The sequence below is a fragment of the Caenorhabditis elegans genome, chromosome V, assembly GCF_000002985.6.
Source record: "Caenorhabditis elegans chromosome V".
Taxonomy (NCBI): Eukaryota; Metazoa; Nematoda; class Chromadorea; order Rhabditida; family Rhabditidae; genus Caenorhabditis; species Caenorhabditis elegans.
Window position 1 is genome coordinate 14,087,345 of NC_003283.11, and position 26,989 is coordinate 14,114,333.

The window sequence follows — 26,989 nt, forward strand, 5'->3', positions numbered from 1 at the left end:
GTAATAGTAACGTATTACTGTAGGATAACTGTAAATATACGACATGACTAGTTTTGAAGCTGAATAAACTTATAAACTGTAACGATAGGTTCTGAAAAATACTTTGAATTTTTTAAATAATTCTGAAAAATTCTTGAAGCTCTTGAACGCTTCGAAAAATTTCTAGGAATCAATAGAATCGTTTTTAAAACTTGTATAAATTGCTGAAAATTCAATGGGGACTTATCAAACGTTTAAGAGATTGCTGAAAAATTTCTAGCAATGGCTAGAAATTTTGGACGTTTCTGAAAAAGTTTGAAAATTTAGAGAAATTGCTTCAAAACATCGAAGAAGGTTTTGGAGCCAGTAAGCTGTTGATAGGTTTGCTGATTGAATGTTCAAATATCCCTTTTTTAAAAATCGATTTACTATTAGAGATAAGATGAAACTCCAAATTGGCAAGAACCTCCAAACGCTTACACAAATCTAATCGATATTCTCCGATCTACCAGAAATAAAGTAATTCTCAGGCACTTGGGAAATGTCACTGTAACAAGTTGGAATTTCGCCGCTATATTGTGGTGTCCACTGTGACAATGAAAATGACATGAGGTTGTAAAACTATGTGCTCATCTACAGTCTATGCATTTATTAACAGCGTCGGTCTCATTCTTACAGATTTGCCTTTTTTTTTGTCATTGGTCTTTCTGCTACCGTTTTTTTTGTAAGTAACTCATTTTTGTTTTTGTTTAATTGCAGTAAATCTGCAAAAGCAAAGCTATAGTTTTTCAAAACATACCGTAAAATATGCGATTTATTGAAAATAAAGTGACTATCAACTTTCTCAAGAACCTTCATGTTATTTCGTAGATTATTAACGAACCTATCAGTTGGGTTCAAAAAAAACCTGAAAACTGTTTTCGGAAGTTAAACTTTTGTTATATTTGTAAATATCAACTGTAATTAATATTCAAATCTTTTTCACTATGAACCATGTTTCTAACTATATCTATCACAGATCTGAAATATGGATTACGGTCTTGAACTCTCCTCTTCATCCTCTTCATCATCATCGGAAGATGAGGCTATGCCAATGAATTCCTCGATGAAAGTTCACCCAAGAATAATGCTCAATCTGGCAGTTTCAAAGCGCCGGAAGCTTCTCGACATGAAAGAACGCGACTTTCGATGCGAAATTCTTCAGAACTATTTTATTCAGCGACTGACAAGGCACTTACGCGACTGTCGGAACAATAGGATTGCTAGAAAAAGATCGAGAAGTTTCGTGATACGTGATAGTCAAAGCTCAACACTGTCCCGCGATGAGGAACAGAGTGCGCCAAGTTCCAAGGTTACAAAGAAAGCCGACAAGAAAGAGTAAATTTCTTGCTTCTGTGATCCTATAGTTTCTTTCTTAATGCCTGTGTCATTTCTTTAATAAATCTAATAACTCCAAATAGTTTTGTAAAAAACAACAACGTGGAACTACATATAATTAGGTATACATAAATATTTTTTCAATAATCTAGCATCTTGAAGTTTAATGGAATTCTATGTAGCACGAAATTTTTTCAAATTGTTTTATTAAAACGTGCCAAAAAACCATTCGGAAAAAAATGAACTGAAATTAAGCCGAAATTTGTGTTGAATTACTTCCGAAATCCCTTTCAACATCTTCTTTTGTAATTATCCCTCTTTGCATGCTATTATCATCTCCACGAACCCGATCTTTATATCGAAGACGTCCATCGCAAGCACGATTGTAGAGACGAATATTTATGTGCTGTAGCATTATAAGTTAAAGAGATCTGCAGAAATTAATAAAATCAAATTTTCACCTGCTTGTACAGACTCAAAAAATCAGAACCACAATGCTTCCCAACATCTTCGAGAAAGCATTTACTTTTTGTCTGGATGCTCACGCAGTCGACTTTGTCCGGATTTTTCTGAAATTAAACTTACAGAATCAATGCAAAATGCTAAAGAGTACATTTTTGAGATAATCCTTAACACATTCAGAAACTTGATCCGGGGTTTTCTCAATAACTTCCTTCAATGTTTTCTCACAATAATACATTGGTCCTAGATGAAATACGTCATCAATGCACTTGTCCAGTTCCTGATAATTGACAAAATCCATGTAGCATCCCGTATTTTCCATGCAAACCTGAAGGCATTGTGAAAATGTCAAAATGAGATTTCAGCTAAATTTAACTTTTTAAAATTTGAAATTTTGAACCACTTGAAAACATTTTAGAACGATTATTAAGAGCTCTTATTATGAAATTTGGTTGTTTGGAAGTGTTTTGAGTGGAAATCTGGAAATAAAGGTACTTGTGTATTATTTCCCCTCAGTTTTTAAAATAAACTTTTAAATAAAAACGTGTGGTGTTTTTGTATTTTTAGGCTTAGGAAATAACCCTTTCTAAGCCTAAAGAATGAAAATGGACATCACGTTTTATTAAAATGGATAATATTAAAATGAGGGGAAATAATACAGAAGTACCGAAATAAATTTTATTTAGCGGAAATGGAGCACACTGAGCTAGAAAAATATTGTTTTTTAAATTCAAAAAAATATCCAAAACCCCACTTATTTGAAAATTTTATCGTGAGCTGAGATCTCAAGATCTAGCGAATACTTTTACATGCCTGTATTTCCATATGTATTACAAACAAATCTTACAAAATAATCATCACAATGCTTTCTGAGTTCAACAAGACTCATATTTTTGGTCTGTTCCGGATTCCACGCAATTGAATTATGCCTCCAATAATATTTAGCACCTTCCTTAAAATTATTCAGCATTTAAAAAAGCCAAAGACACCCATCAAAACTTACAAATAACCTGCAATACTTTATATTACTACGTCCGGGAAAAAATGAACATTCTGACTTGAAATAGTTCACTCCATTACTTGAAAAAACAGTTGAAATTGGAAAAAGTAAGAGGAATATGTTCTGGATTAACATTCGGAGCTCAAAATGAAAAGAGCAGCAGACAAGCTAGAAGCAAAGTAGAGAGAACTAAGATTGTGGATGTGACGTCAAACGTTTTCAGCGGCAGCTGCTCAGCAAGCAATCAGGTGCCATTTGTCTAGTTGTTCGATTTGGTGGATTAACTACATTTATTACATGGAAACTGTACAAATATTAATTTTTTTTCAGCTGAAAAGTCTGTTATATTCAGTAATTACGGTTTTTTTTTCAAAATTATTCTCTTACAAAATCCTCAAATATGAGCAAATTCGCGGTAATTAATGAACCATTTCCAAAAGACACCATTTTTGTTGCAAAATTAGTTCATTTTGTGTAGAATTCAAAACTTTCCGCAAGTTTAAAACAATGAAAGTCTAAAAAACAGTCTTTCTGTCTTAATATTCGAAAACTACTTCCTAAATCCAATCCAGGCCTGATAAGTTTCTACAAAACAAAGCAAGTCGTTGCGATACCATCTTCTCGTTTTGCGATATGCGCCTTTAAGATCGTACCTTAATAAAGCAAACTGTTTTTCTCCCGAAAAAGCATACTTATCATCTGGTTTTTTTTGCTGAAAATGTCCAGAATTCGTTCTAATAACGACAATATTATAATATTAACAGGTAATTTATTTTTTTAATCTATTATATCTTGCTAAATTTGAATTCGTCAGTAGCTTCAATGCTAAAAGCGGAATAACAATTTAAAAAAACTTTAATAAATGTTTATTTTTGAGGAAAACAACTCTATAAACACCAATTCATTGTTAAACATTACAAATGAACATTTTTTGGGATTTTTTTTCAGATGAACAACGAAAAACAGTTGGTCGCATCGCCGGTCGTTCACAGAACAGAAATACATCGAAAAAAATTGCCGATGGCCCATATTTTTTGCCGAGATACAGTTCGTTTTAATATATTTTATGTATTTTTCTGCAGGAAAGCTTTTACATCAATGTTTTCCAATAAAAAACTAAATAGTTAATTTCAGGAATTCGAGACAATGCAGAGAGATCAGTAGGTGCACGTTTCAAGAGTCTTCCACAAAAAGAACAAGACGAAGTAGTGAATGAAGCTTTTTCGAATCTTCGAGAATATTTGAAAAAGAGGGAACCTTTCTATGTTAGTAATTTTTAAAAACATGGAATTTTACTGATTATTTTCCAGGCAAAGCTCCGGAAAGCTAACTCCAAGTATTCCTCAAAGCCCAAAGAAAGAGAAAAATCTGTCGACTCCAATGACGAAGCTGATAGACGCAATAAGGGAAATAAGAAAACTCAAAAAAATGCGAGTAAGAACTGCCAAATTGAGAAATCGTCGAATAATTCTGGAATTCTCAAAAAAAGTGGATCAGGAATCAGCGTGGCTTCTAAACCAAAAAAATCAGTTGCATTTGGTACGGAAATCCAAGAGAAGTCAATTTTCCAATATATTACAAATTTCAGCACCAGGAGTATACGAAGATTTAAGCACCGACGATGATTTAGAGTTTTTAAATTCTGTGATTGTCAACAGTGATCGTCCAACTTCACAGTGTGGTAAGTAAACTCACATCAACATTAATGAAAGACACGATTTAATTTCGCGAAATTTTGCAATTTTGGCTACAATAATACGGTATTTAGTCTAGACACGACAAACTTGTTTTAAGCACAGGTTTAACGGGTGTGCGCCTTTAAAGATTACTGTAGTTCCGAATTTTTTTCTGCCGAATCTTCATCGAGTTTAGTTTTCCGATTTTCAGATAAATTGTTTTTGTTCCAGATAATCCGGCACGTAGAATGTGTGGAAGACCGCCAACAAAACACAGGGACACTGAACAGTCACAGGAAATCACTGGAAGCAAGAAGCAGAAAGTATGTGGAATTTTTTCAACTTTTTTTGCAAATTTTAATATCCTTATACAACGGAAATTAAATCAATAAAGCTTTATGAAAATGTTAATATTTCAGATTTTTCCGACTCCTCACGAAAAACCTGCCTGGTGGTCATTCCGCATTCCAAAAAAACGCGCTCAATAATTCGTGGTTTAATAATAGTAGTTTTTATATCCCCCCAGTATTATCTGTAAAATAAGATCTCATGTTCCATTTTATTTTGTTTATGTTTGTATCAAATATTCAAGTTAATAAAAAAAAAAATTTATTTATTGCGGCTAGGGGACTCGAGTGCCATGTTTGCACGTAAAGCATAGTGACGAGCGGAACCCTCGAGATGTCCGGACACTCGGGCATATAACTGTCCTCTCGTCAGTGGTATTGCCGCTATTTATAAACGCTCTCAGGGCCTTGCAAAAGACCCAGTGAACAATTTTTGGAGAACCCTGTCCTTTCGAGGTCAGGGTAAATGTTAGATTTCCAGAATCCGAGATAACGAGAATTTCGTTGTTTACAAATCGAACAGAAAGTAGAATTAATTGGTCTCGGAACGTCATCCTTATCACAAACACACCTACAATATCCCGATCCCAACCCTTTTTCATATGTTTTTTTTTCATTTGAATTCATATCAATTGACCTCTAAACTTGGTATATAAAAGCAACGTGTCTGATAAAGAAAAACCGACGAGAAAACAACATGAAATCTATTATCATTTTATCAGTTTTCTTAGTTTGTTCCGCGTTGGCTGCCAGTTCTGATAAGGATACTGAATCAAAAGTGGCCAGATATTTGAAATCCTGTGGAGTTATCACTTCATTGAAGACTACTAAATGTGTTAAGGTGGGTTTTATAAAATTGTTCAAGCAGGCTTCAATTGTCATGATTGCTCATGCAGTTCTTATTTTGGTGGAATTTCAAACATGGAGATTTATCACAGTAGTCCTTTTTTGTTGTACTTGCTGCATTTCGAACTATTTCCGTCATTTTAATAAAAAAAACACTTTTAGAGAAGCGATGAAGTAGATAAGGAGCTCAAAGCTCTCGTAAAGAGCAAAGACAAGGATCTCTCAAAAGTCAAGGCTTCGTGCAAAGACACCATGGTGGGTAACATCAGTGATATTAAAAACTTCTCAAATGTGTTTCAGGAATGCATTAAAGAGCTGAAATGTAAACCACTCGAAGAAGATCACAAGGAGACTCTCGACTTCTGTGGTCGTGCTCTTTTCCAGGACGAGTTCAAGGATTGCAGCAAGAAATTGCAGGCATTGAAGAAAAGTGATAAGGATGCTGCAAAGTGTTTGGAAGATTTTAAATCAGAGACAAAGAAGTCGACAAAGGACACTTGCACATTTTTGAAGGGCTCGAAAGATTGTATCAAGGCTCATATTAAGAAAGAGTGCGGGGATGATAAGTTGCAGGGATGGCAGAAGGTAAGCGGATGATGTCTTAGAAATCGGTTTAGGCTTCGGCGCAGGCCTTAAACTTAGATGCTTAGGCTTAGGCTTAGAGAGCCTCAAACTTTCATTTTCATTTCCACCAACTTTTCTAAATTTCTATTTTTCAGTTTGCTCAAGACTCGTTCAAAGAGAACGAATGCGAGAAGGCAATTGGAGCAAAATGGAACTAACTTCATTAAATGTTCTTCGATTTCTTGTTCCTTGTTACAGTAACCCTGCAAAACTGCAATAATTAATTTAAAAGTCTTTAAAATTCCGGTTGAGTACCCATTCCTCCCTCCTACATTCTTCATTTCTTCAAAGGGTTTCTCTCCAGGTACCAATAAAATTTTTAACGCGGTCATTAGAACAGAAAACAGATAAACTGGAGCAGGCGAAGAGACGCAGGAAAATAGAAAAAAGATGAGACAGAAATGAGATCAGTGAGTGGAAGAATGAATCAAGAAGAAGAAAATATTTGTGTTTCTCTTCGGTGGTTTTTTCATTCAATCTCTCCAATTTTTCTCTTGCTTTGATATCCAATTGATACGAGTCTACGTGGAGCTCACTGAGCAAATCGTAGAAATATTCAGATTTCAGATGCTTCGGGTTCTAACATTGATACTCTTTCTTGTCTCCTTGTCATATGGATTTCTTGAAGAAGCCGAAGGTGTAGACCCTGGGAATCGAGTATGTGATCCAGATGAAGAACGAGCTGCACAGAGCTGTAAAAATGTGAGTCGAATAGATTGAACTGTCCGCTAGAGAGCAGAGCTTTTTCAAAAATGAATAATGAAATCTTGAAAAGCTGTGAGATTTCTCTTCAAAATGATATAGCAACTTGCGTGACTTTGATGTTTAAGCTAGGTTCCAATATACATTTTTGTATTTGATTATGAAAAACTTTCGACCTACTCTATTAAAATGAAACTCATCAAATGTTCAAATAAACAAATAAAAATTGAACCTCGAACACTTGATTATTTTTTATAATGTTTACCATGACCTCGAAAGGACAGGGTTTTCAAAAATTGTTCACTGGGTCTTTCGTCAGGCCCTGAGAGTGTTGTATCATATGCTGGAAATGTGAATAGGAAACATTCTCTGAGTGTACGTACACCTTGTGGGTTCCGCCTGGTGTTGTGAGATGTGCAGAGTAGCCAAAATTCCAATCGATTAGTCTAAACGGACCGTTGTAGGCAATTAGTATGTACATAGATATATCTACATGAAATTGAATTTATGTCTTCTTTATAGGATTTTGGTTATCTTGTCTTGAAAAACAAATCATATTTACATCAATATTCTAATTATGGAGATACTATGAATATTTATATAAGTATGAATTTAAAGATTTTTTATTGCAAAACTGGAAAAGTGTTCTTCATGAAATGAGATGAATGAATGAGATCTTCAGGGAGTCACAGTATTGTCTGCAACATTCGAGTCAATTCAAGGCCAACACGAGTCATTCACGGCGAGCGATCACATTGGAATCAATCAAAATTGCAAGACTTCATTGGTGAGATGATTGATTATCTTTTGATAAGATTTGATTGTCCCATGTGACCGGAAAAGATAGAGGGGTTAAGTGAATTTTTGTTTGTGAACAGGATTCAGTTAAATAATTTTGAGTCAATTGTTCTGTCTTCGCATTATCTAAAAAACGACACAATTTTTTTGAAGTCTTTCACAAAAAAAATTGACCCGTAAATTTTGCAAAGCACATTTCTGATTTAAAAAAAAAACAGAGCTTTATTTTGCAAGCACCGTGCCCACAATGAGAAGGGTGTATTTATTTTGTAAAAAATTGTTTCACCGCTTTTTTTAAACTTTTTATTTACACTTAGAGCTCACTATCAAAAAAAATGCTAGATACCACTAGATTTCAACAATAAATGCCTCAAATTTTAATTAAAACTCTAGAGGTAAGAAATAGGCGAGCCAAAGTTAATTTTGAAAACAAAAGCAGTCAGAATTTTAGCCAAAACTACGAAGTTCTGCAGAAAAATAAACTAGCCCTTCTCCTCGTGTAGTACACAAGCCGTAAATCGACATGATGCCGTGTTTTTGCAAAACGACGCTCCGTCTTTTTATCCATCGTTATGTTTTGAAAGTACTCTATTTAGTGAGTTGCTCCACTTCCAACCAAAGTCTCTAATTTTCAGACATGCCTGAAAACCAATGTTGGATGCTCCAATATTTCTCAGAATGACGTGGACACCTTAACCAAAAAATGCGATTACATGTTATACCTAACTGGTGGATTTTATGCGTGTTCTCAAAAATTGAAAAATCGAAAGGACAACTCGTTGTGCGTGGAAAACTTTTTTGATAATGCAGAGGTGAGATATTTTTGTGAGAAAATTTATTGGGGAAAATTAAAAATTTAACTTATCAAAATTTAATTTAGATCCCTCCCGTTTCATTGCACAATATAAATGCGAGTAGGAAAACGAGCCAAAAGGTTTTACCTCTCAATTTAAAAAACAGCTGTTCAATCTTTGATTTTTCTGATTTCTGAACGCTTAAGTGTTCCAAAAAACAAATCGGAATGATGAGAAGATGAGAAGAAACATTTAAACCAGGAAGTGTGTGCACGTTTAAAAAGTACTGTAGTTTCAAATTACCCGTGTTGCGGAATTTTCAGAATAGAGACTACGGTAATCATTGAAGGTGCACACTCTTTTGAGACCGTACTTTAAGAGAACATTTTTGAAAATTCTGCATATGCATGCGATCAAGTATTATAATAATTCCACTAATACCCTGACCTCGAAAGGACAGGGTTTGCAAAAATTGTTCACTGGGTCTTTTGTAAGGCCCTGAGTGTTATATCATACATCGGAATATAAAATGTAAATAAGGGATACTCACTGAGTGTACGTACACTTTGTGGGTTCCGCCTGGTGTTGTGAGCTGTGCAGAGTAGCCAAAATTCCGACCGTTGTAGGCAATTAGTATGTACATAGATATATCTACATGAAATTCATCTCACGAGAATTTTGGTTAAATTGAAAAAAAAGTCATTTAATGTATGGTAATAATCTTTTTTTTTCAATTTGGGCATAAAATTAGAAGTCATCGAAGTTGATAATTTTCTGACATCTATTCACAATTTTCGATAGTATAATAAAAATCAATTATCACAAAAAGAAACAACCTGAAACTAAAACAACATTTCGGTAAACCCTATTAAAATACCCCATTTCAGGTTTCTAAAGATACACAATGCACAAATTGGAGCGATAACCGTGCCTGCCTAAAATGGACGATTCGAGATGCATGTGGAAGAAGTTATTGGAAACAATACAAACCTTATTGGCACTTGAAACATTCATTGATGGGATGCTAGAGACAATAGAAAACAAGTTGAATTGTACAAAATGAATAAGTTTTTATTTAATTTAATATAGTTTTATTATATGTTGCAACAAAATTGAAGTTTTAAAGTTTTTTAATAAAGTAATAATGAAAAGATAAAACATATTTTTGGAGTTAAAAAAAAAATGTATGTACAACATACTAAATACGAAAATCAATTAATACCTTTCAGATATTTAATTTTCTTCAAATTCTCCGAAATCACTTTTCCCGCTTCATGTCCGCAAAGGCTAGTGAATCCTTCCACCAAACATTTCAGATTTGTGTCGAAAAGACGTTTAAGCTCACGTGTGTCCTGAAAAATGTATGACTGAGTTTTTTAAAAAAATTTAAGAGTGATTCAGATTAATCAAACTCGATAGTTCTAGCCGTGATTTCACAATTTCAAGTGGACGTTATTTGAAACATCAGGATATCATCAAAACATTTACCCTGACCTCGAGAGGACAGGGTTTTCAAAAATAGTTCACTGGGTCTTTTGTAAGGCCCTGAGAGTGTTATATCATATGCTGGAGTAGGATATGTGAATAGGAGACATTCTCTGAGTGTCCGTACACTTGACGGGTTCCGCCTATTGCTATTTGGTGTGCAAGGTGGCCAAACGCAATCAATATGCCTATAATGTCAATTGAAAGAAAACAACGTAGAAATGTGGATTGTATGCAAAGTATGAACCACTCATAACTATTTCCCAAGTTGCTCAAACTTACTTTTGATTTCAAATATGTTTTCACACAACGATTAGCGACTTTGTCAGCATTAAGTTTTCTCTGAATACAGTATGACAGTGGTGTTCCAACAAGATCCAACTCATAGCATTGCTTGATAACATTCCGATTCTTATCTCTTAATTTCTTGCAAGTGATAACATTTAGGTCCCTTTCAATGGTTTCACATCCCTGGACAAACATAAAGTTATCCTCATCTTCTCCTCTCAACATTTCAAACGAGTTTTTTTCGTCCAGCACACTTTGAAGAGCTTCGGAAAACTGAAATTGGAGATGCATTTGATTGGCTTCACAACAGTTGTTGGTTTTGAGTTACCTGTGTAAAACATTTGTTTTTAAACTCTTTCAAAACTCAAAACTCAAACTGAAAAAATAGATTCGGTCAAATATGTGCTGCGATGAAATCTCGAAGGAAAAAAAATAAACATATTTTTCCTGAAAATAAAAATAGACTTCTTCAAACCACCTCACGTTAATCTCAGTTTCTCAAAAAATTACCTTAAAAATATTAAAATCGACTTTTTTCTGTTTTAAAATGATCCAATAAATCTTAAACTAAATGTTTTAGGGATTATTTATCTAGAAAGTTTTTTAATAGGTGGCCGTTAGAAATTTAAAAAAAAAACTTAAAAAAATTCTTCGGCTGTTGGAAACGGCGGTAAAAGAGATTTTCAGATAAATTGAGCTAACATGGTTTGCCAATTGCACAATTTTTGAGACAAAGACATTTTTGTCAGGCTCTAGTCCCTTTTTGTCAGTTGTAACTCACATCAGTCAGATGTCTATCAATAAGATGATCCATTGTTGAACACTCTTCTTGAACATGATATGGGGCTCCAAGAACGCCAAAAAACACGAAAATCTCGAATATCAAGAGCTGAAATATGAGCTGCATAACTGAGTCGAGTGTTTTCAAAAATAGTTTTGAAAATTTGAAAACATTTTGAGAAAAGGTGGGGGAGTTGGGTCATTTCACATGACAAAAGATGACAGCTGACAAAATAATATTAGAACAAAGTTTTGTTGTTTGTTTCTCGGAAAAATATTGAGAGAAGAAATTGAGAACAGTTGTACCTGAAAAAAAAAGAAAAAAGAAATGACAAAAAAAGAGGGAAACAACAACAAAACAGCGAAGGAAGAAGAGACAATTATTTTCACTTTCAATTTTCGGAAAGATGAATCTTCTTATATTTTTGACTATTCTCCCATTTTTGCTCTTTCTATCAAAAGCTGAAAATTCTCCACTTGATTGCTCAAAAGATGATCTTCAACTTACTGTAACATGTCGTCCAAAACTTGCAAAACTCACAGATGAAATGAAGAAGAATCCATTGAATTCTGGTTTTCCATCTGTTGAAACATTGAATAAAATGTCAGGATATTGCAAGGAAGCCATGAGTTGTGTTAGTCCAGCCAAGTGTCCGGCAATCACTGAAAAAATGAGCAAATTTGCCACAATGTGCAAGACCATCGACTTCATGTCTGGACCGTATGCTCAATGTGCAGCAAAGGTGCGCTAGAATTTACAGAAATTGCAATTTAAAAATAAAGTAGCTCTACTCCGTAAAATATCTCAAAAATTTAATTTGTTTGATTTTTTCAACCCTTTTTCAGTTTTTTGAAATGCCAAGTTACTACTCAACATTCCCGTCCCATTTTAGAGTATTTTCACAACATTTATTATTGTGCTAGTCTGCAGAAAGAAAGCATTTCATAAGTCAAAATTTCCAAAGTTCGATAAACCTGTTTTCAAAATTTAACTCAAGTAAACATTTATTTCAAATTTTAGGCAAACTGGACGTCGCTAGATTTTCGAAACATACCACAAAAAATCTCGATTTTTCTATAAATCATTTTTAGAATAACTAAGTGACAGAATCATATTAAACCGGGTTCAATAATTATTAGTTTTTTAAAATGTATATTTTTGTCATAACTATTCGAGGTAGCTACCTCATTTGTGTTAAAAACTGGAATATTTCGTAGAATTTTGAAAAAATTTTGCCTTATTCGATACAAAATTAAATAATTATTCAAAAAAAAACCTCTTGGAAATGTCAAATTGAAAAGTTAAAATTTAGTAAGAGTTAAAGAAAAACCAGTAACTTCATTGAACTCTACATTTGATTTTCGACTAAAAATTGTTCTGTAGTTTTAAATGTTCAATAGTTTCAAAAAAGTCATGTACAACTATTTAAAAATAAATTAAATTACTGAAATTTCAGCCACTTGATAATTTTATTCATTTCAGCTGAAAGCAAGCAACGACAAAACAGAGTGTGTTCAATGGTATTTCAGTGACAAATCAAGAGTAAGATATTCCAGCTTTTACTGTGTTATAAAATTAAACAAATTCAGATGTCAACCGATCAAAAATGTGCTCAATTCAAAGCTAAAAAGCAATGTATTGAAAAAGATTTTGGAAAGGCGTGTGGAGATTCCACGTTGAAAAGTTTCCGCGAGGTAGTTTTAGTGTGGATTTTTGAAAATTGAAAAATGAATAAATTTAGAATATCAACTACGTCTCAAAGTTTGCTGGATGCCCTGTTCACTGATAATTAATTGTGTCTGAAAATTTTTACTAAATGCATTATGTATTGCATTTCCAGATTCTTGTTATCTCTTAGAGTCGCATTTTTCAATACTCGTGTTCTTTTTGCACATGTGTGAATAGGTATTTAAAACCGCAAACCATCTGCAAATGTAGGAATCAGGCGTGGAAACTCTTGAAGCTTGGTTTCTTTGAATGCTTGAAAATGTTCGTAGATTTTCTTTAAAATCCAATTCAAGTTATTCTTGAAACAACAGGTTTCGGAAAATATTATTTATTTTTAAGAAGTAGGCAAGCAAAAGAAAAACTTACTCAATACGGAAAGCTTTCCAATTATTCAAGCGTATATGTATACATATATATTTTCTTGATATTTATACAGATTGATAAAAAATAATTTTCCAAAAATTTGCCTGAAAGCTTGAAAAGCTTGATCAAACAAGGGGTGATTGATGCTTGATGCTAGAAAATCTGATCTTGTGCTCGATTTTCACCCCTGGTCGGAATATTATTTTTACTGAAAACAATGTCTTGGCAAATATTGGGAGTCTTGGACATAGAACGAGGAAGTTGAACTCGAGCAACTGCAAAGTCTGAATCGGATTGTTCTTTGTGCGAAAACAATTAGTGCCAAAGTGCTATTTTTCCATCAAAATTGACCAACACTAACCGCTCAAAAATATTCCCTTGCTCCTTCTTCTCCACTACCAATGTTTCATTTCTTCCCAGAACTGCCCAACCTTTGTGTAAAACTCTAAGGAACTCTGCTCCGAAAAGTTGTTTGCCTACACTGTAACAGCAGCAATATGTCCCTTGGCCTCCAGTGTTGTAATAAGTTCTTTTTTGAAAACATCCGCGGACCCTTGTGCTCTGCGGTCTCTCGGCAGAAAAAAAAGATGGACACAAGGGCTGATGTGTTGAGCAACTGTTCCCCAAACCAGAGCTTCTCCAACTTTTCCTAACCAATCACTCTTGTCAAACTTTTGTTGCAAGAATGATCGTCTTGTTCCTAACGTTCCTCACATTCTTCACATATACCATTGAATGTATTCCAAATGTTACGGTCAATGAATTTTCTGCCGACCTCCAGGTGAGAGACTCTTCTAGAAGAAATTATATTTTTTCCTTATTCTTTTTTAAAACTTGTCCCATTTTTAAATAAAAACGGCTTGTAAAAAACATTATTTAAAAACACAAGGTAATTCAAATTGTATATAACCTGAGAGCCCAAATTTGTAGATAAATTTGAGATTTACCATAACTGAAAATTTTCAAAATTTAAAATTTAATAAGAAGTTTCACTTTGATATTTATTTATCTTTACAATATTTGAATGTACAAAATTGCAACTGGAATAACTTCCAAGTTTTCAGATGAGCAAATACATTAAGCTTTTATTCTTCAGAAAGAAGGTCGTTCGGATCCTTACCTAATGTGCACAATGATTTCACAAACCCTCGGCAACTGGAAATTGTTTTTCGAAGCTCATCATTGGGGCTCACCGGAAACTTTGAACCTTACTTCAGAAGAATTCAATCAAATTAATAATATATGCGAACGTGAAGCTGTGGGTTTGGTATTTGGATACTTTCACCGCAAAAAAAAATAATCAAAAATATTACAGATTTCTAGAAGTTGCTTTTTGCCAAGACTAATGCTCAAGATTGTTTGCAAAAAAGTTGATGTACTCCAGAGTGAATTTGGAAAATGCATGAAGGATGTGAGTTTTTTACTATTTAACATTTACCTTCATTTTGATAACTATTAAACTTCAAAAGATATAGAAATCATTTTAAATTCAATTTACAAAATAATATTAGAAACATGAGATTTAAAAATTAATATATCAGAAACTTTTAGAAGTTTTAGTTACTTAAAATAAACTAGCCGTGTAAATTATTTATCCAGTTAAAAATATTTTCTTTGATTGCTTGATAAATTTGTAGCGTAGGTGTTTGTGTAAGAACGACGTAGGTGTAGGTGAAAACAATCAGGTAGGCAATTTTAAGGTATAACTGAAACCATGAATGCTGGAAAAAGTTCAATATTTTTGATTAATAATTATTTTTGAACAATCCGAAAAATGTAAATAATTTGACCATAGGTATTTAAATTTTCAACAATTTTGAAAAATATTATCACTTTCTCACAGTTGGTATGTTTCAGGTACAAACAATGAAAATCGAATCGGAGATTTTCGAATCATTTGCAAAGGATTTTAGTTTTGACGGAATAAGTAAAAAATGCAGATTGCTTCAAGACCCAAAGATGCCGACAGACATTGGCGAGACATGCGGTGAAGAGGCTCAATTGTCATTCACAAAGAAACGAAGATTACTCTATTATATTTTTGATTGCTGAGTTTGAAACTCTACTTTTTTTTAAATTTGTTCAAAACAACAAGTACAACTCCAAAATTACATGTAGCTGGTAGAGCCAGAATATCAACAAAAAAAGAAAATTTGATTGTATATAATGCAAATTTTCACAGTATTTGAATGTGTTCGAATATAAATAAAAATTAATTCAGATGAGTTCAATGAACAAGAAATCAAGAAACTTTCATCTTTTTAAACTTTACTTTTTTAGAATTACATTTTTGGAAGCACGATGCTACCTACTCCGTCTAATCTCTCTGATGGAATTGTCTCCAAATAGAAATTTCAGATTAATCAGTGTGTAGCACTAATTTATAGTAAATATCATTTTCATCGAAATGATCTAGAGTAATTTTTGAACTGTTTACTGTCTTTGAAAATTGATAGGTTTTAATCTTGTTTTCAAATATGTGGGCAATGCAGAGAATGCAAAAAAACTTGTTCTCATTCGTATTTTCTTGAAACTACTGAAAATTACCAGTTTTCATTTATAAATTATAACGAAAACAAAACAAAAAGTACTCAGAATGTGTCACAAACAACTGCAGAAGATTTGTTTGATTGTTAGTACAAAACCATGAAGCTGCTGAAAATTTTTTTTAAAGCTTGAACTGGAAAACATAATAATCATCAATTTTCTAAGAAAGTTTTAGAATACATATCAGTTTATATGCAAATTTTTGGTTTTATTCTTGAGTGAAACATTCAATTTTTATTATAATTACTTTTCAGGCAATTTCTTTCTTATTGTCCCAAATGTATAAATGTTTAAAAACTTTTTCATACAAATAGCTAGTAAAGTTTCTAGTTTTACAGTTATAATAGATTGAAACATTTGTGAAAAACACGATGCCGGATATAATTATGGCAGGCGTTCGGAAAATTCGCAAGTATATATAAGCTCCACTAAGTATATGTAGTGTTATTTGAAATTCTCAGCGTTCTACTCACATTGTGAATAAACCTGAACTGCCAACAACCACATTTCATTCTGATTCGTTATCTCTATATTGTTTTGTTGTGATCACTGAACACGAAAGACACACCGATCCATTTCATTTTCAAGTAAACAAATGTCTGATAGACTATACTATCGGGCATACAATAGAAACCTGTACCCAACCTTCACAACATATGTGCAGGTTTGAATTCGATGAATTGTTGTTTCCATATGAGATTTTTAGATATAACTAATAAACAAGAGAGCGTAGAGAGTAAGCGGTCAAAAAACCTTTATCAGATCCGGCGATCAACTAGTTCTTGACAGTAAACAATGTGATGGACCGCACAAAGCATTTACATCATCCGAAACGATTCTGCAGAGACGCCTGGGGAAGACGGAGAACTTGGCGAGTTTCCCATTTTTTGATGAAAACAAAACAAAACGGGCGTCAAGAGTACACGGAGAATATTGATCACTGTAATCCATAATTCCAACCTTGATCGTTACCCTCTTTTCTTGTTGATGTAAATTTTATTAGAATAACAACAGAAAAACACGAAAATCCCGACTTCTGAAATAATAAGATGTTACCGCCCTAATGAAAGGAGTGAAAGATTTCGGTATATAAGATCGTCTGAAACTACTGGAATCTTCAGTCCAACAATGAAGTTGTTGGTTTATTCCTTCTTTTTCCTTGCCGTCTTGGCTGTCTTCTCTCATGCCAAATCTGTTGGTCAACGTCTTCGTAGAGATGTAGAAGCCGACAAAGGACACATTTCTGGAGCTGATCAACACCGAGGATCTCGAGCTGCTGGAGATAAACCATCGCAATTGAGTCAGCCAGACGGTGAAAACCCAAAACGTCCAGAAAGAGCCGCTGACAACTCACACAAAGGATCCCTTGATGCTGATACTGATATTAAGCGCCCAGCAAGAGCTGCCGGGCAGAAAGAAACTCAACAAGCTGATCAAGAGCAACATCGCGGATCCCGAGCTGCTGGAGAGAAGGGAACTCAACACTTTGACGGACGTAATACAAGAGCTGCCGGAGAGAAAGGAACTCAACAAGCTGATCAAGAATCGCAACGTCCAGCCAGAGCCGCTGACAACTCACACAAAGGATCCCTTGACGCTGATGCTGATATGAAACGACCAGCCAGAGCTGCCGGCCAAAAAGGAACTCAACAAGCTGATCAAGAGCAACACCGTGGATCCCGATCTGCCGGACAGAAGGGAACTCAACACTTTGACGGACGTAATACAAGAGCTGCCGGAGAGAAAGGAACTCAACAAGCTGATCAAGAATCGCAACGTCCAGCTAGAGCCGCTGACAACTCACACAAAGGATCCTTTGACGCTGATGCTGATATGAAACGACCAGCCAGAGCTGCCGGCCAAAAAAGAACTCAACAAGCTGATCAAGAGCAACACCGTGGATCCCGAGCTGCCGGACAGAAGGGAACTCAACAAGCTGATCAAGAGCAACACCGTGGATCCCGATCTGCCGGACAGAAGGGAACTCAACAACTTGATCAAGAATCAAAGCGTCCAGCAAGAGCTGCCGACAATTCCCACAAAGGATCCCTTGACGCTGATGCTGATATGAAACGACCAGCCAGAGCTGCCGGCCAAAAAGGAACTCAACAAGCTGATCAAGAGCAACACCGTGGATCCCGAGCTGCCGGAGAGAAGGGAACTCAACAAGCTGATCAAGAGCAACACCGTGGATCCCGAGCTGCCGGACAGAAGGGAACTCAACAAGCTGATCAAGAGCAACACCGTGGATCCCGAGCTGCCGGAGAGAAGGGAACTCAACAAGCTGATCAAGAGCAACACCGTGGATCCCGAGCTGCCGGACAGAAGGGAACTCAACAACTTGATCAAGAGCGACACCGTGGATCCCGAGCTGCCGGACAGAAGGGAACTCAACAAGCTGATCAAGAGCAACACCGTGGATCCCGAGCTGCCGGACAGAAGGGAACTCAACAACTTGATCAAGAATCAAAGCGTCCAGCAAGAGCTGCCGACAATTCCCACAAAGGATCCCTTGACGCTGATGCTGATATGAAACGACCAGCCAGAGCTGCCGGCCAAAAAGGAACTCAACAAGCTGATCAAGAGCAACACCGTGGATCTCGAGCTGCCGGAGAGAAGGGAACTCAACAACTTGATCAAGAGCGACACCGTGGATCCCGAGCTGCCGGAGAGAAGGGAACTCAACAAGCTGATCAAGAGCAACACCGTGGATCCCGAGCTGCCGGACAGAAGGGAACTCAACAAGCTGATCAAGAGCAACACCGTGGATCCCGAGCTGCCGGACAGAAGGGAACTCAACAACTTGATCAAGAATCAAAGCGTCCAGCAAGAGCTGCCGACAATTCCCACAAAGGATCCCTTGATGCTGATGCCGATATCAAACGACCAGCAAGAGGTGCCGCAGACATTTCTCAACATGGATCAGTTCATACCGAGGTGAAACGTCCAGCTAGAGATGCCGGCCAAAAAGGAACCCAGCAATTCGGAGGAGACCATCACCGCGAATCCAGAGCTGCCGGCCAAAAAGGAACTCAACAAGCTGATCAAGAACAACACCGTGGATCCCGATCTGCCGGCCAGAAGGGGACTGGACAAGCTGATGTTGAACCAAAGCCTGTGAAGCGAGCTGCCGGGGAAAAAGGATCTCAACATGCTGAGATCGACCCAATGTTCCACCCACAGATGTAAGATATTGCATATGGACAAGCTCCGCTCGAGTGAATTCCACTTCGACGAAAACTCTCGTTTCGAAAAATTGTAATATGTATATTAATCTATTCATTTTCATGTGAATTTGTATATTAAAACATCTGTAAAGTATAATAAATTTTCATTCTTCGCGATCTCTGTAATAAGATTCTTAAAATTTTCAGAACTTTGAAAGGTGATTTGATAGGGTATCTTACAAATGATTTGCTAGCCCTGTCTTAATTCTGTGAGACTCGACAACAATAGAAAATGTTGATTTCATTACAACAATTGTCGTTCAATTGAAAAAAAGCTTTGCTTCCGAAAAAAAATTCATTATCAAGTTCGTAGAGTTTTATTATCTTCAGAATCAAGATTCGATCGCAAAAATGAATAATTCCATGGGACCTCTTCTCCTCGCATATCATAGCAGTTTCTGATAGCCTTCCCTCTTTTATAAAGATTATGAGCTGCGAAAATATATTTTCGCACCTCATAATTATTCAATTACTGGTTGATCGAATTTTATTGGAGACAAAGCCGAACAACCAAAATATGCTAGGCTTTGGCAGTTCACATTTGTTTCACGTCTAGAAATAATTTTTTCTGAAAGACTAAATCGCTCGTTTATGCTCAAAGAAGAAGGTCATTTTGAGTCTCTAAAAACTGAAAAATAAATTGTGGGAAAATGTCATAACGTTTTTTTGTGTCATTTTTCATACAGTCTCGTTTCATATAGTCCCCTGCGGACTATGCTTGAACACTGAAACATTGAGCCAATTTTGTTTCAGCTAGCATTTCACTGCGCAGCTGCGCGGCCGATATCGGCCGATACACACAATTTAGCCTTTTGCTCACTATTATGTCTGTCTGGTTCATTACCAGTCTGGTGACTTGACGCCGTCCGACAACACGCTTTCTTTTCCTTTTTGTTTATGTGAACAAATCCTGAGCACATCTCGATGGTCAGTTTGTTAGTCCAATTCTTTACAACTTTCTTTCGCTGATAGTTTTTTTTTTGCTGAGGGCTAGATTTTCCAAGGAAAATATTATTCTGTGAAACATGCCAAACTAACTAAATTATTTTGAAGGGCCAATGACAAAAAAGAAAACCTTATCCGAAGGTTTTACACGCCTACTTTATTATCATACAATTTCAATATCACATGGTTCCCTAGTAAGCAAGAAACTCGCCAAACTATCCTGACACTGCAGAAGAATCTTTGACTTCGGTGCAAGGAAGTGCAAAAAGAGTTTACCGAGTATCTGATACAATCGGATATTTGATGATATCATGAGTTCAACCCCTTCATCAAGTTGTTTGTTATTCCGGTATTTCACCTTGACCGTTTCATGCTTTAGAAGATGTAAACACAGTTGATGAAAAAAAAACCGATTTCCTGATACTGGTTTACGTTGCCGCCCATCATCATAGATACTATATAAGAAAAGTAATACAGTTGCAACAATCAGTTTCAAGATGAAGTTGTTCTTGTGTTCCCTCCTTCTATTCGCCGCTTTGTCGGTCACTGTTCAAGGATTCCCTACAAAAGATCGTGAGGCCAGAGAGACTGAACCAGTGAAACTGCCAACTGCTGATTCCGAGAAGAAGGCCCCAACCAAGAGAGAAGCTGATCCACCAAAGACTGAATCTGCTGATTCCGAGAAGAAGGCCCCAACCAAGAGAGAATCTGATAAGCCAAAGACTGAATCTGCTGATTCCGAGAAAAATGCCCCAGCCAAGAGAGAAGCTGATAAGCCAAAGACTGAATCTGCTGATTCCGAGAAAAAGGCCCCAGCCAAGAGAGAAGCTGATAAGCCAAAGACTGAATCTGCTGATTCCGAGAAGAAGGCCCCAGCCAAGAGAGAAGCTGATAAGCCAAAGACTGAATCTGCTGATTCTGAGAAGAAGGCCCCAGCCAAGAGAGAATCTGATAAGCCAAAGACTGAATCTGCTGATTCCGAGAAAAATGCCCCAGCCAAGAGAGAAGCTGATAAGCCAAAGACTGAATCTGCTGATTCCGAGAAAAAGGCCCCAGCCAAGAGAGAAGCTGATAAGCCAAAGACTGAATCTGCTGATTCCGAGAAGAAGGCCCCAGCCAAGAGAGAAGCTGATAAGCCAAAGACTGAATCTGCTGATTCTGAGAAGAAGGCCCCAGCCAAGAGAGAATCTGATAAGCCAAAGACTGAATCTGCTGATTCTGAGAAGAAGGCCCCAGTCAAGAGAGAAGCTGATAAGCCAAAGACTGAATCTGCTGATTCTGAGAAGAAGGCCCCAGCCAAGAGAGAATCTGATAAGCCAAAGACTGAATCTGCTGATTCTGAGAAGAAGGCCCCAGTCAAGAGAGAAGCTGATAAGCCAAAGACTGAATCTGCTGATTCCGAGAAGAAGGCCCCAGCCAAGAGAGAATCTGATAAGCCAAAGACTGAATCTGCTGATTCTGAGAAGAAGGCCCCAGTCAAGAGAGAAGCTGATAAGCCAAAGACTGAATCTGCTGATTCCGAGAAGAAGGCCCCAACCAAGAGAGAAGCTGATCCACCAAAGACTGAATCTGCTGATTCCGAGAAGAAGGCCCCAGCCAAGAGAGAAGCTGATAAGCCAAAGACTGAATCTGCTGATTCCGAGAAGAAGGCTTCAGCCAAGAGAGAAGCTGATAAGCCAAAGACTGAATCTGCTGATTCTGAGAAGAAGGCCCCAGTCAAGAGAGAAGCTGATAAGCCAAAGACTGAATCTGCTGATTCTGAGAAGAAGGCCCCAGTCAAGAGAGAAGCTGATCCGCCAAAGACTGAATCTGCTGATTCCGAGAAGAAGGCCCCAACCAAGAGAGAAGCTGATCCACCAAAGACTGAATCTGCTGATTCCGAGAAGAAGGCCCCAGCCAAGAGAGAAGCTGATCCACCAAAGACTGAATCTGCTGATTCCGAGAAGAAGGCCCCAGCCAAGAGAGAAGCTGATCCGCCAAAGACTGAATCTGCTGATTCCGAGAAGAAGGCCCCAGCCAAGAGAGAAGCTGATCCACCAAAGACTGAATCTGCTGATTCTGAGAAGAAGGCCCCAGTCAAGAGAGAAGCTGATAAGCCAAAGACTGAATCTGCTGATTCCGAGAAGAAGGCCCCAGCCAAGAGAGAAGCTGATCCACCAAAGACTGAATCTGCTGATTCCGAGAAAAATGCCCCAGCCAAGAGAGAAGCTGATAAGCCAAAGACTGAATCTGCTGATTCCGAGAAGAAGGCCCCAGCCAAGAGAGAAGCTGATCCACCAAAGACTGAATCTGCTGATTCCGAGAAGAAGGCCCCAGCCAAGAGAGAAGCTGATCCGCCAAAGACTGAATCTGCTGATTCCGAGAAGAAGGCCCCAGCCAAGAGAGAAGCTGATCCACCAAAGACTGAATCTGCTGATTCTGAGAAGAAGGCCCCAGTCAAGAGAGAAGCTGATAAGCCAAAGACTGAATCTGCTGATTCCGAGAAGAAGGCCCCAGCCAAGAGAGAAGCTGATCCACCAAAGACTGAATCTGCTGATTCCGAGAAAAATGCCCCAGCCAAGAGAGAAGCTGATAAGCCAAAGACTGAATCTGCTGATTCCGAGAAGAAGGCTTCAGCCAAGAGAGAAGCTGATCCACCAAAGACTGAATCTGCTGATTCTGAGAAGAAGGCCCCAGTCAAGAGAGAAGCTGATAAGCCAAAGACTGAATCTGCTGACAAGGTTCCACTACCACATTAACTCGATATGGAACTTCGACGAGAAAGTATCTTTTGAATTAATAAAAACATGTATGAAATGTTATTGTGCATATAGTTCTGTAATAAACTCATTTTTCACAACTACGTTGTAGTGTTTTCGAAAAATACAAACAAACTAAATTGAAAATAGCTTTTTAATCTATGTTCTCCATTGCTCAGGTTCATTTTCAGTCAGATTCATCATGCTGTTTACATCAAATTTTCAAGAAAACAGCTGTTCTTAACATTTGATTTCCAATCTTTTGGCATCCGATTTCTCCACTCTCCTCGAAGATTTCATATTCAAAAAATGAAGTTTTCATCAACTATTATATTTCTTATTTTTTTACTTGTGCCCTCTTTGAAATGTGCATTCCGGACTGGACATAGACATGACTGGTATGAAAAGAATCGTCTGAAAGTTTCCTGTTTGCAACAGGATGATCCAGTTGGAAGGAATGCAGTTAGTCGGTGCTGGTTCTGGGTTCGTTCTCCATTTGACAATAGAAATAGTTATGAATCTTTCAAATTTTGTTGCGAGAGAATTGAATTACATCAACAATATCGCTAGTTTTGAGCTTCAAAAGTTCAAAATTGCAATTTCGTGTTAACTGTTGTAAGTGTATCGCTGTTGTAACACAACACCCTACATACAGTAATTTAAAAGTAATCTAACTAAATTAAATTCGACCCATAATTATTAAAACAAACAATTCAAAAAGCTCTATAATTTCCATTTTCCAGGAAGGAATGAAATCATGGTTCCGAAGAACATCGATCTCTTGGTATCCCGAACAAACGAAAACGTGGAATATGACAGAATTGACAGCACATTGTGATAAGTATTATGTAAGGTCATGAGTACTTTTCTGGAACCTTATTCTGATGAAAATTGAAATGTTATTGATGAAGTACCGAAATAAATTAACCGCTCCGCGGTTTTTGCACCGACATTAGAAGATATTGTTTTTTTAACAAAGCAATCGTATAAGTACGGAAATTCAACAATGTTTTTGGCTAATTTAAAATGATTGAACAACTAATTTAAATTGAGTCACGTCTTATTTCAGACCTGTATGGAAAATACAAAATGCTACAAGGACTTTGTCCTATTTGAGACATTGGATAGATGCTCTCATGATGCATTCAATATTGGTCCAATGAGCTTTTGCTATTCTACTTTAAGAGATGTTGCAAAGAATTTCCCAGACAAGTTATCGTCTTGCGTGAAGGAACACTTGGATGCGGTGAGTGCATTTATCTGAGTGGGTCTCACCACGATTTGTGCCTAATTTTAGATACTTGCGTAGTTGATGTGGAAAGTGGAGTTTTTGAAATGTCAATTTCTGAAATGTACAGAGAAAACATGAATTTATTATGGAATATTTATCACTTACTGTCACGTTTCCGCAAACGGACGATATTGTAATTTTTCCATTTTCTGATATTTGCACTTAAAAACACACCGATTTATTCGGTAGGTTCTCGCCGCGAGAAAAAATTTGTTATTTGAAATTTTTCTCGTGGCGAGACCCATCCAAATAAACCTGTGCGCCTTCAATTACTCATCACGGTATTTTGAAAATGTTTAATAGTAATTTGTGTATTTTTGTGAAATTCGCAGAATTGAGATCGTGGTGAGACCCAATGAAGCCCCACATTTTCCCAAATTTAAAAAAGCAATTGTAACGTCCTATTTTCAGACTCCGACAAGGAAATGGACTTGCGAGATAGCCCAGGATTTAGGAAATTGTCTTCTACCGGACGTTAAAAATTACTGTGAACCGAATTTTCTACCGATATTTAAAGAGGTTTCCAATATATTTATTCTACATTTAAAATTAAAATCCGTTCCAGCATCAAGATTCTCGTATGTTCAATTTGGGTTGCGATGGGCGATTGAAGTTCAAAGACATGGAAGATTTGAAGGATCACAATGCGACGGATCTAGTTGGAAGTTCTGTAGAAATAGAATAATAAACATTTAATAATTTACAATTCTTCATTTGATCATCACAGAGGGCGCAAGGAAAACAAATGTTTCGGAGACAAGGGAAAATGTTGTGAGGGTTGTATGGAGAATTATATGGGGACAGGGGGGACTACGGTAAGTTATGGGTAGTCTGGGGTGGGAAGGGAGAAAAATAAAATATGAAAAAAGAAAAGGAAGAAAAAACGCGATGAATACCCTAAAAGACACATAGAAAAAAAATTTAAAAAAAGAAGAGTAGTCAATAATCGAATAATAATTATAATAATATTTAAATCAATGGGATATCGAGAAAACTTATAAGATAAGATGGATTGGTTATATCATCGGGGGGAAGGCGCGAAATATGAAACGATGGGTTTGAAAAAGAAAAATGCAATTTGAAGCGGCGACGACGATGAAGACACAAAAATAGAGGTTTTATAAAACAAGGATACGGTAGGGGGACGGGGGGAGCAATCACCTACAACGATGAATTTGAAAATATCCAAAAAAAAAAGAGAAAACCGTACTGGAAGAGGGGGATTGTTGAATTGGGAGGAGGAGACGAATTGAACAGAAGTTAATTTCAGCAATTTTTCACTGAAATCGCTGCTTTTTTCATAAATTTCTGAATTTCAGTTTACAATGACTGATGATGTGTTGGGTGACGAGAGAAGCGAGAATATCGAGACATGGATAAAAACGTGAGGCGGTTAGAGAGAGAGAGTGAAGGGGCGACAAATGAAACATGAAAAGAACAATCATCAATAGGTTCAGCTCTAAAGGTTCAGCTCTTGGGCTATTTTCGAAGCGATATTCTTGAAGCCAATCGATGTTCCCGAGATTCGTTTGAATCGAACTCCATTCAGACTGAGACGTGGCAACTTGCAGACCTGAAAACATTTAGAATTAACTACAGTAACCAGATAGCTGGTGTACTCACCTCCATCTCCCATTGAACAAGTGAGTCTGTATTCGGATCACCGTGCACACACAGAATCATGTATCGTTCCCGTTGCTCGTAGTCACAACCGTTAGCGTCAAGAACTTTTCGAATTTCTCTGAAAAAACGTTATAAGTATATCGAAAACTAGAGTTCGAGAAATCTAAAATTTTCGTTTTTTATTTATTTTTTGAATTTTAGATTCTCCAAAAATCGACAAATTTTTTTTCGATATTTTGGAAAACAATCAAAATTTCCAAAATTTCTATTTTTTTTTAAATAATTTTTTATCTTTACTCCTCGGAAATTTTTTGATAAATTTTTTGCTCTTTTTCTCGTTTTTTTTCGAATTTTGTCTGAAAAAATCGACATTTTCGACTGACACCTTTGGCCCGAGTCGGTCCAAGTTAGCATATTTTGGTCATATATTGAGCGGTTTCTGTCGATTTTTTTTCTCAGTCAGCGAGTAGAAATTTGGATATTGGAAATTTGGATTTTTGGGATCTACTCATAAAAAAGTCTCATTATAAAATTGACTATTTTTTGATTATTTTGGGTATTTAAGAACTTTTTTAAAAATTTATATTTTTAGGCAGCACTCACCTCATCATATCATCCGGAGCCAATGAAGAAGTCGTCTTCATACTCCACGTGAACCGCAATGATCGTGGCTTGACGTCTCCTTCATGAATCGGAAGCGATGGTGCAACTTGTCCGGCACCTGGAGCAATTGGGCCAGACTGTTCCCGAATCGCAGCAAGAGCCGCCGCGGTTTGCTGTCCTTGTGATGCTCCGATGGTTCCAGCACGTCCTGATACTGGCTGGGTCATACTTTCTCGATTATGATCTCTGAAAATTGAAGGATAAGACTCTGATGGTGTGGGGGAGATGGGTGGGGGATTTCTAAAAAAACGCGGAGAATCATGATCAAAAGCGCTTCACTCACTCTACAAAACTAGAATTTCTTAAACAAAAAAAGTGAGAAAATGTGAAAAAAGGTGCAGAAAACCTATATTTTTTGGGATTCCGATTCAAAAGATAGACGAAAAAAGAGGAAAAAAAAGAAGTAGATAGAATATAAGCTCATGCCTTCGAATAGCCATTGCCTCTTCTGACAACTTTCTTCTATTCTCTTTCAGCATTTTCGTGACGGCTGGAGACACAATAACTGGAATCGGAGCCGTTGCTGAAGGAGCTGCGGGAGTTGAAACTGGAGCTGGTGGCTTTGAACGAACAATCGGAGCAACATAGTTGGAAGTAAAACGAGACGACAGTTGGGATGGGCTAAAACGTTTCGATTTTCCTACAGTAACCTAGAGAAATAAATTGCAAAATCAAAACCATGCGCTGCAAAAAGGCTGAGGGGCG

The 26,989-nt window shown here is 36.7% G+C and overlaps 12 protein-coding genes and 4 non-coding genes across 33 annotated transcripts in view; 10 read left to right on the top strand and 6 right to left on the bottom strand.

Annotated features, from left to right (window-relative positions):
* Positions 1 to 1,006: 1,006 nt before the first annotated feature.
* On the top strand, positions 1,007 to 1,360 carry D1086.19 (uncharacterized protein; the record flags this gene model as incomplete). The annotated part of the gene is made up of 1 exon (NM_001129426.3): positions 1,007 to 1,360. The coding sequence occupies one exon, from the start codon at positions 1,007 to 1,009 to the stop codon at positions 1,358 to 1,360; it is 354 nt and encodes a 117-aa protein (NP_001122898.1).
* Positions 1,361 to 1,546: 186 nt separating this feature from the next.
* Positions 1,547 to 3,015, bottom strand: D1086.5 (T20D4.11-like domain-containing protein). Its single transcript, NM_074093.7, has 5 exons — positions 2,822 to 3,015; positions 2,666 to 2,770; positions 1,970 to 2,146; positions 1,818 to 1,925; positions 1,547 to 1,762 (listed from the first exon to the last, which is right to left on the bottom strand). The coding sequence occupies exons 1-5, from the start codon at positions 2,951 to 2,953 to the stop codon at positions 1,607 to 1,609; spliced, it is 678 nt and encodes a 225-aa protein (NP_506494.1). The 5' UTR covers positions 2,954 to 3,015; the 3' UTR covers positions 1,547 to 1,606.
* A 66-nt stretch (positions 3,016 to 3,081) lies between these two features.
* Positions 3,082 to 5,110, top strand: him-5 (High Incidence of Males (increased X chromosome loss); the record flags this gene model as incomplete). Of its 2 annotated transcripts, NM_001269626.2 has the most annotated exons (7): positions 3,082 to 3,582; positions 3,767 to 3,865; positions 3,953 to 4,083; positions 4,129 to 4,357; positions 4,407 to 4,499; positions 4,726 to 4,817; positions 4,914 to 5,110. In NM_001269626.2, 7 exons carry the CDS (start codon positions 3,537 to 3,539, stop codon positions 4,980 to 4,982), a joined length of 759 nt encoding a protein of 252 aa, NP_001256555.1. The 2 variants fall into 2 exon arrangements, with proteins under 2 accessions (NP_001256555.1, NP_001256556.1); NM_001269627.3 differs by lacking the exons at positions 3,082 to 3,582; positions 3,767 to 3,865; positions 3,953 to 4,083; positions 4,129 to 4,357; positions 4,407 to 4,499 and having other exon boundaries at positions 4,743 to 4,817; positions 4,914 to 4,982.
* A 117-nt stretch (positions 5,111 to 5,227) lies between these two features.
* On the top strand, positions 5,228 to 5,307 carry smy-3. Its single transcript, NR_003469.1, has one exon. It is a non-coding gene; the product is annotated as a small nucleolar RNA smy-3 (small nucleolar RNA).
* Positions 5,308 to 5,447: 140 nt separating this feature from the next.
* Positions 5,448 to 6,642, top strand: D1086.3 (T20D4.11-like domain-containing protein). The gene is made up of 4 exons (NM_001392647.1): positions 5,448 to 5,682; positions 5,850 to 5,942; positions 5,988 to 6,272; positions 6,407 to 6,642. Exons 1-4 carry the CDS (start codon positions 5,539 to 5,541, stop codon positions 6,467 to 6,469), a joined length of 585 nt encoding a protein of 194 aa, NP_001379206.1. The 5' UTR covers positions 5,448 to 5,538; the 3' UTR covers positions 6,470 to 6,642.
* A 118-nt stretch (positions 6,643 to 6,760) lies between these two features.
* Positions 6,761 to 9,771, top strand: D1086.8 (T20D4.11-like domain-containing protein; the record flags this gene model as incomplete). Of its 2 annotated transcripts, NM_001269628.2 has the most annotated exons (4): positions 6,761 to 7,013; positions 7,696 to 7,800; positions 8,447 to 8,623; positions 9,493 to 9,771. In NM_001269628.2, 4 exons carry the CDS (start codon positions 6,879 to 6,881, stop codon positions 9,631 to 9,633), a joined length of 558 nt encoding a protein of 185 aa, NP_001256557.1. The 2 variants fall into 2 exon arrangements, with proteins under 2 accessions (NP_001256557.1, NP_001256558.1); NM_001269629.3 differs by lacking the exons at positions 6,761 to 7,013; positions 7,696 to 7,800 and having other exon boundaries at positions 8,525 to 8,623; positions 9,493 to 9,633.
* Positions 7,275 to 7,355, bottom strand: smy-4. Its single transcript, NR_003471.1, has one exon. It is a non-coding gene; the product is annotated as a small nuclear RNA smy-4 (small nuclear RNA).
* Positions 9,045 to 9,121, bottom strand: smy-5. Its single transcript, NR_003470.1, has one exon. It is a non-coding gene; the product is annotated as a small nuclear RNA smy-5 (small nuclear RNA).
* On the bottom strand, positions 9,600 to 11,324 carry D1086.2 (T20D4.11-like domain-containing protein; the record flags this gene model as incomplete). 2 transcript variants are annotated; one of them, NM_074096.2, is made up of 3 exons in its annotated part: positions 9,600 to 9,957; positions 10,373 to 10,651; positions 11,160 to 11,324. In NM_074096.2, 3 exons carry the CDS (start codon positions 11,283 to 11,285, stop codon positions 9,817 to 9,819), a joined length of 546 nt encoding a protein of 181 aa, NP_506497.1. The 2 variants fall into 2 exon arrangements, with proteins under 2 accessions (NP_506497.1, NP_001129890.1); NM_001136418.4 differs by having other exon boundaries at positions 9,817 to 9,957; positions 11,160 to 11,192.
* On the bottom strand, positions 10,091 to 10,173 carry smy-6. Its single transcript, NR_069932.1, has one exon. It is a non-coding gene; the product is annotated as a small nuclear RNA smy-6 (small nuclear RNA).
* A 189-nt stretch (positions 11,325 to 11,513) lies between the features above and the next one.
* On the top strand, positions 11,514 to 13,347 carry D1086.1 (T20D4.11-like domain-containing protein). The gene is made up of 4 exons (NM_074097.6): positions 11,514 to 11,901; positions 12,642 to 12,701; positions 12,749 to 12,853; positions 12,901 to 13,347. Exons 1-4 carry the CDS (start codon positions 11,566 to 11,568, stop codon positions 12,943 to 12,945), a joined length of 546 nt encoding a protein of 181 aa, NP_506498.1. The 5' UTR covers positions 11,514 to 11,565; the 3' UTR covers positions 12,946 to 13,347.
* A 494-nt stretch (positions 13,348 to 13,841) lies between these two features.
* Positions 13,842 to 15,477, top strand: D1086.12 (DUF19 domain-containing protein). 3 transcript variants are annotated; one of them, NM_001028580.5, is made up of 4 exons: positions 13,842 to 14,031; positions 14,347 to 14,508; positions 14,566 to 14,661; positions 15,108 to 15,477. In NM_001028580.5, exons 1-4 carry the CDS (start codon positions 13,936 to 13,938, stop codon positions 15,300 to 15,302), a joined length of 549 nt encoding a protein of 182 aa, NP_001023751.1. In that variant the 5' UTR covers positions 13,842 to 13,935; the 3' UTR covers positions 15,303 to 15,477. The 3 variants fall into 3 exon arrangements, with proteins under 3 accessions (NP_001023751.1, NP_001023752.1, NP_001379491.1); NM_001028581.5 differs by having other exon boundaries at positions 13,910 to 14,031; positions 14,347 to 14,517; positions 15,108 to 15,475; NM_001392648.1 differs by lacking the exon at positions 13,842 to 14,031 and having other exon boundaries at positions 14,345 to 14,508; positions 15,108 to 15,466.
* Positions 15,478 to 16,925: 1,448 nt separating this feature from the next.
* On the top strand, positions 16,926 to 18,986 carry D1086.9 (Filaggrin-like; the record flags this gene model as incomplete). Its single annotated transcript, NM_001028583.4, has 1 exon — positions 16,926 to 18,986. One exon carries the CDS (start codon positions 16,926 to 16,928, stop codon positions 18,984 to 18,986), a length of 2,061 nt encoding a protein of 686 aa, NP_001023754.1.
* Positions 18,987 to 20,466: 1,480 nt separating this feature from the next.
* Positions 20,467 to 22,707, top strand: H39E23.3 (Neurofilament heavy polypeptide-like; the record flags this gene model as incomplete). The annotated part of the gene is made up of 1 exon (NM_001028850.5): positions 20,467 to 22,707. One exon carries the CDS (start codon positions 20,467 to 20,469, stop codon positions 22,705 to 22,707), a length of 2,241 nt encoding a protein of 746 aa, NP_001024021.1.
* A 290-nt stretch (positions 22,708 to 22,997) lies between these two features.
* H39E23.2 (T20D4.11-like domain-containing protein) lies at positions 22,998 to 24,702 on the top strand. The gene is made up of 5 exons (NM_001028849.3): positions 22,998 to 23,190; positions 23,451 to 23,555; positions 23,777 to 23,953; positions 24,410 to 24,517; positions 24,564 to 24,702. Exons 1-5 carry the CDS (start codon positions 23,017 to 23,019, stop codon positions 24,681 to 24,683), a joined length of 684 nt encoding a protein of 227 aa, NP_001024020.2. The 5' UTR covers positions 22,998 to 23,016; the 3' UTR covers positions 24,684 to 24,702.
* par-1 (Serine/threonine-protein kinase par-1) overlaps positions 24,689 to 26,989 on the bottom strand; it is a gene marked incomplete at both ends in the record, with an annotated part of 33,335 nt that continues 31,034 nt past the window's right edge. For 5 of the 13 annotated variants that reach the window (NM_001269630.3, NM_001047680.4, NM_001269632.3 and 2 more), the window contains 3 exons: positions 25,458 to 25,571; positions 25,622 to 25,739; positions 26,225 to 26,470. In NM_001269630.3, coding sequence (NP_001256559.1) covers positions 25,458 to 25,571; positions 25,622 to 25,739; positions 26,225 to 26,470 — 478 coding nt within the window. Of the gene's footprint in view, positions 25,572 to 25,621; positions 25,740 to 26,224; positions 26,471 to 26,710; positions 26,906 to 26,989 lie in introns of all 13 variants that reach the window. The other 8 variants (NM_001129495.4, NM_001269635.3, NM_001269631.3 and 5 more) reach the window with 6 other exon arrangements.

Bases quoted from the DNA above. Each gene is read 5' to 3' on its own strand.
- D1086.5 (NM_074093.7), bottom strand. From the start codon at position 2,953: ATGTTAATCCAGAACATATTCCTCTTACTTTTTCCAATTTCAACTGTT. The intron at 1,926-1,969 runs GTACTCTTTAGC...GTTTAATTTCAG, and splicing joins TTAAGGATTATCTCAAAAAT to AAAAATCCGGACAAAGTCGA. The intron at 1,763-1,817 runs GTGAAAATTTGA...ATAATGCTACAG, and splicing joins TTTTGAGTCTGTACAAGCAG to CACATAAATATTCGTCTCTA.
- D1086.3 (NM_001392647.1), top strand. From the start codon at position 5,539: ATGAAATCTATTATCATTTTATCAGTTTTCTTAGTTTGTTCCGCGTTG. The intron at 5,683-5,849 runs GTGGGTTTTATA...AAACACTTTTAG, and splicing joins AGACTACTAAATGTGTTAAG to AGAAGCGATGAAGTAGATAA. The intron at 6,273-6,406 runs GTAAGCGGATGA...TCTATTTTTCAG, and splicing joins AGTTGCAGGGATGGCAGAAG to TTTGCTCAAGACTCGTTCAA.
- D1086.1 (NM_074097.6), top strand. From the start codon at position 11,566: ATGAATCTTCTTATATTTTTGACTATTCTCCCATTTTTGCTCTTTCTA. The intron at 12,702-12,748 runs GTAAGATATTCC...AAACAAATTCAG, and splicing joins ATTTCAGTGACAAATCAAGA to ATGTCAACCGATCAAAAATG. The intron at 12,854-12,900 runs GTAGTTTTAGTG...GAATAAATTTAG, and splicing joins CGTTGAAAAGTTTCCGCGAG to AATATCAACTACGTCTCAAA.
- D1086.12 (NM_001028581.5), top strand. From the start codon at position 13,936: ATGATCGTCTTGTTCCTAACGTTCCTCACATTCTTCACATATACCATT. The intron at 14,032-14,346 runs GTGAGAGACTCT...TTTATTCTTCAG, and splicing joins AATTTTCTGCCGACCTCCAG to AAAGAAGGTCGTTCGGATCC. The intron at 14,518-14,565 runs GTATTTGGATAC...AAAATATTACAG, and splicing joins AACGTGAAGCTGTGGGTTTG to ATTTCTAGAAGTTGCTTTTT.
- H39E23.2 (NM_001028849.3), top strand. From the start codon at position 23,017: ATGAAGTTTTCATCAACTATTATATTTCTTATTTTTTTACTTGTGCCC. The intron at 23,191-23,450 runs GTTCGTTCTCCA...TCCATTTTCCAG, and splicing joins TTAGTCGGTGCTGGTTCTGG to GAAGGAATGAAATCATGGTT. The intron at 23,556-23,776 runs GTAAGGTCATGA...GTCTTATTTCAG, and splicing joins CACATTGTGATAAGTATTAT to ACCTGTATGGAAAATACAAA.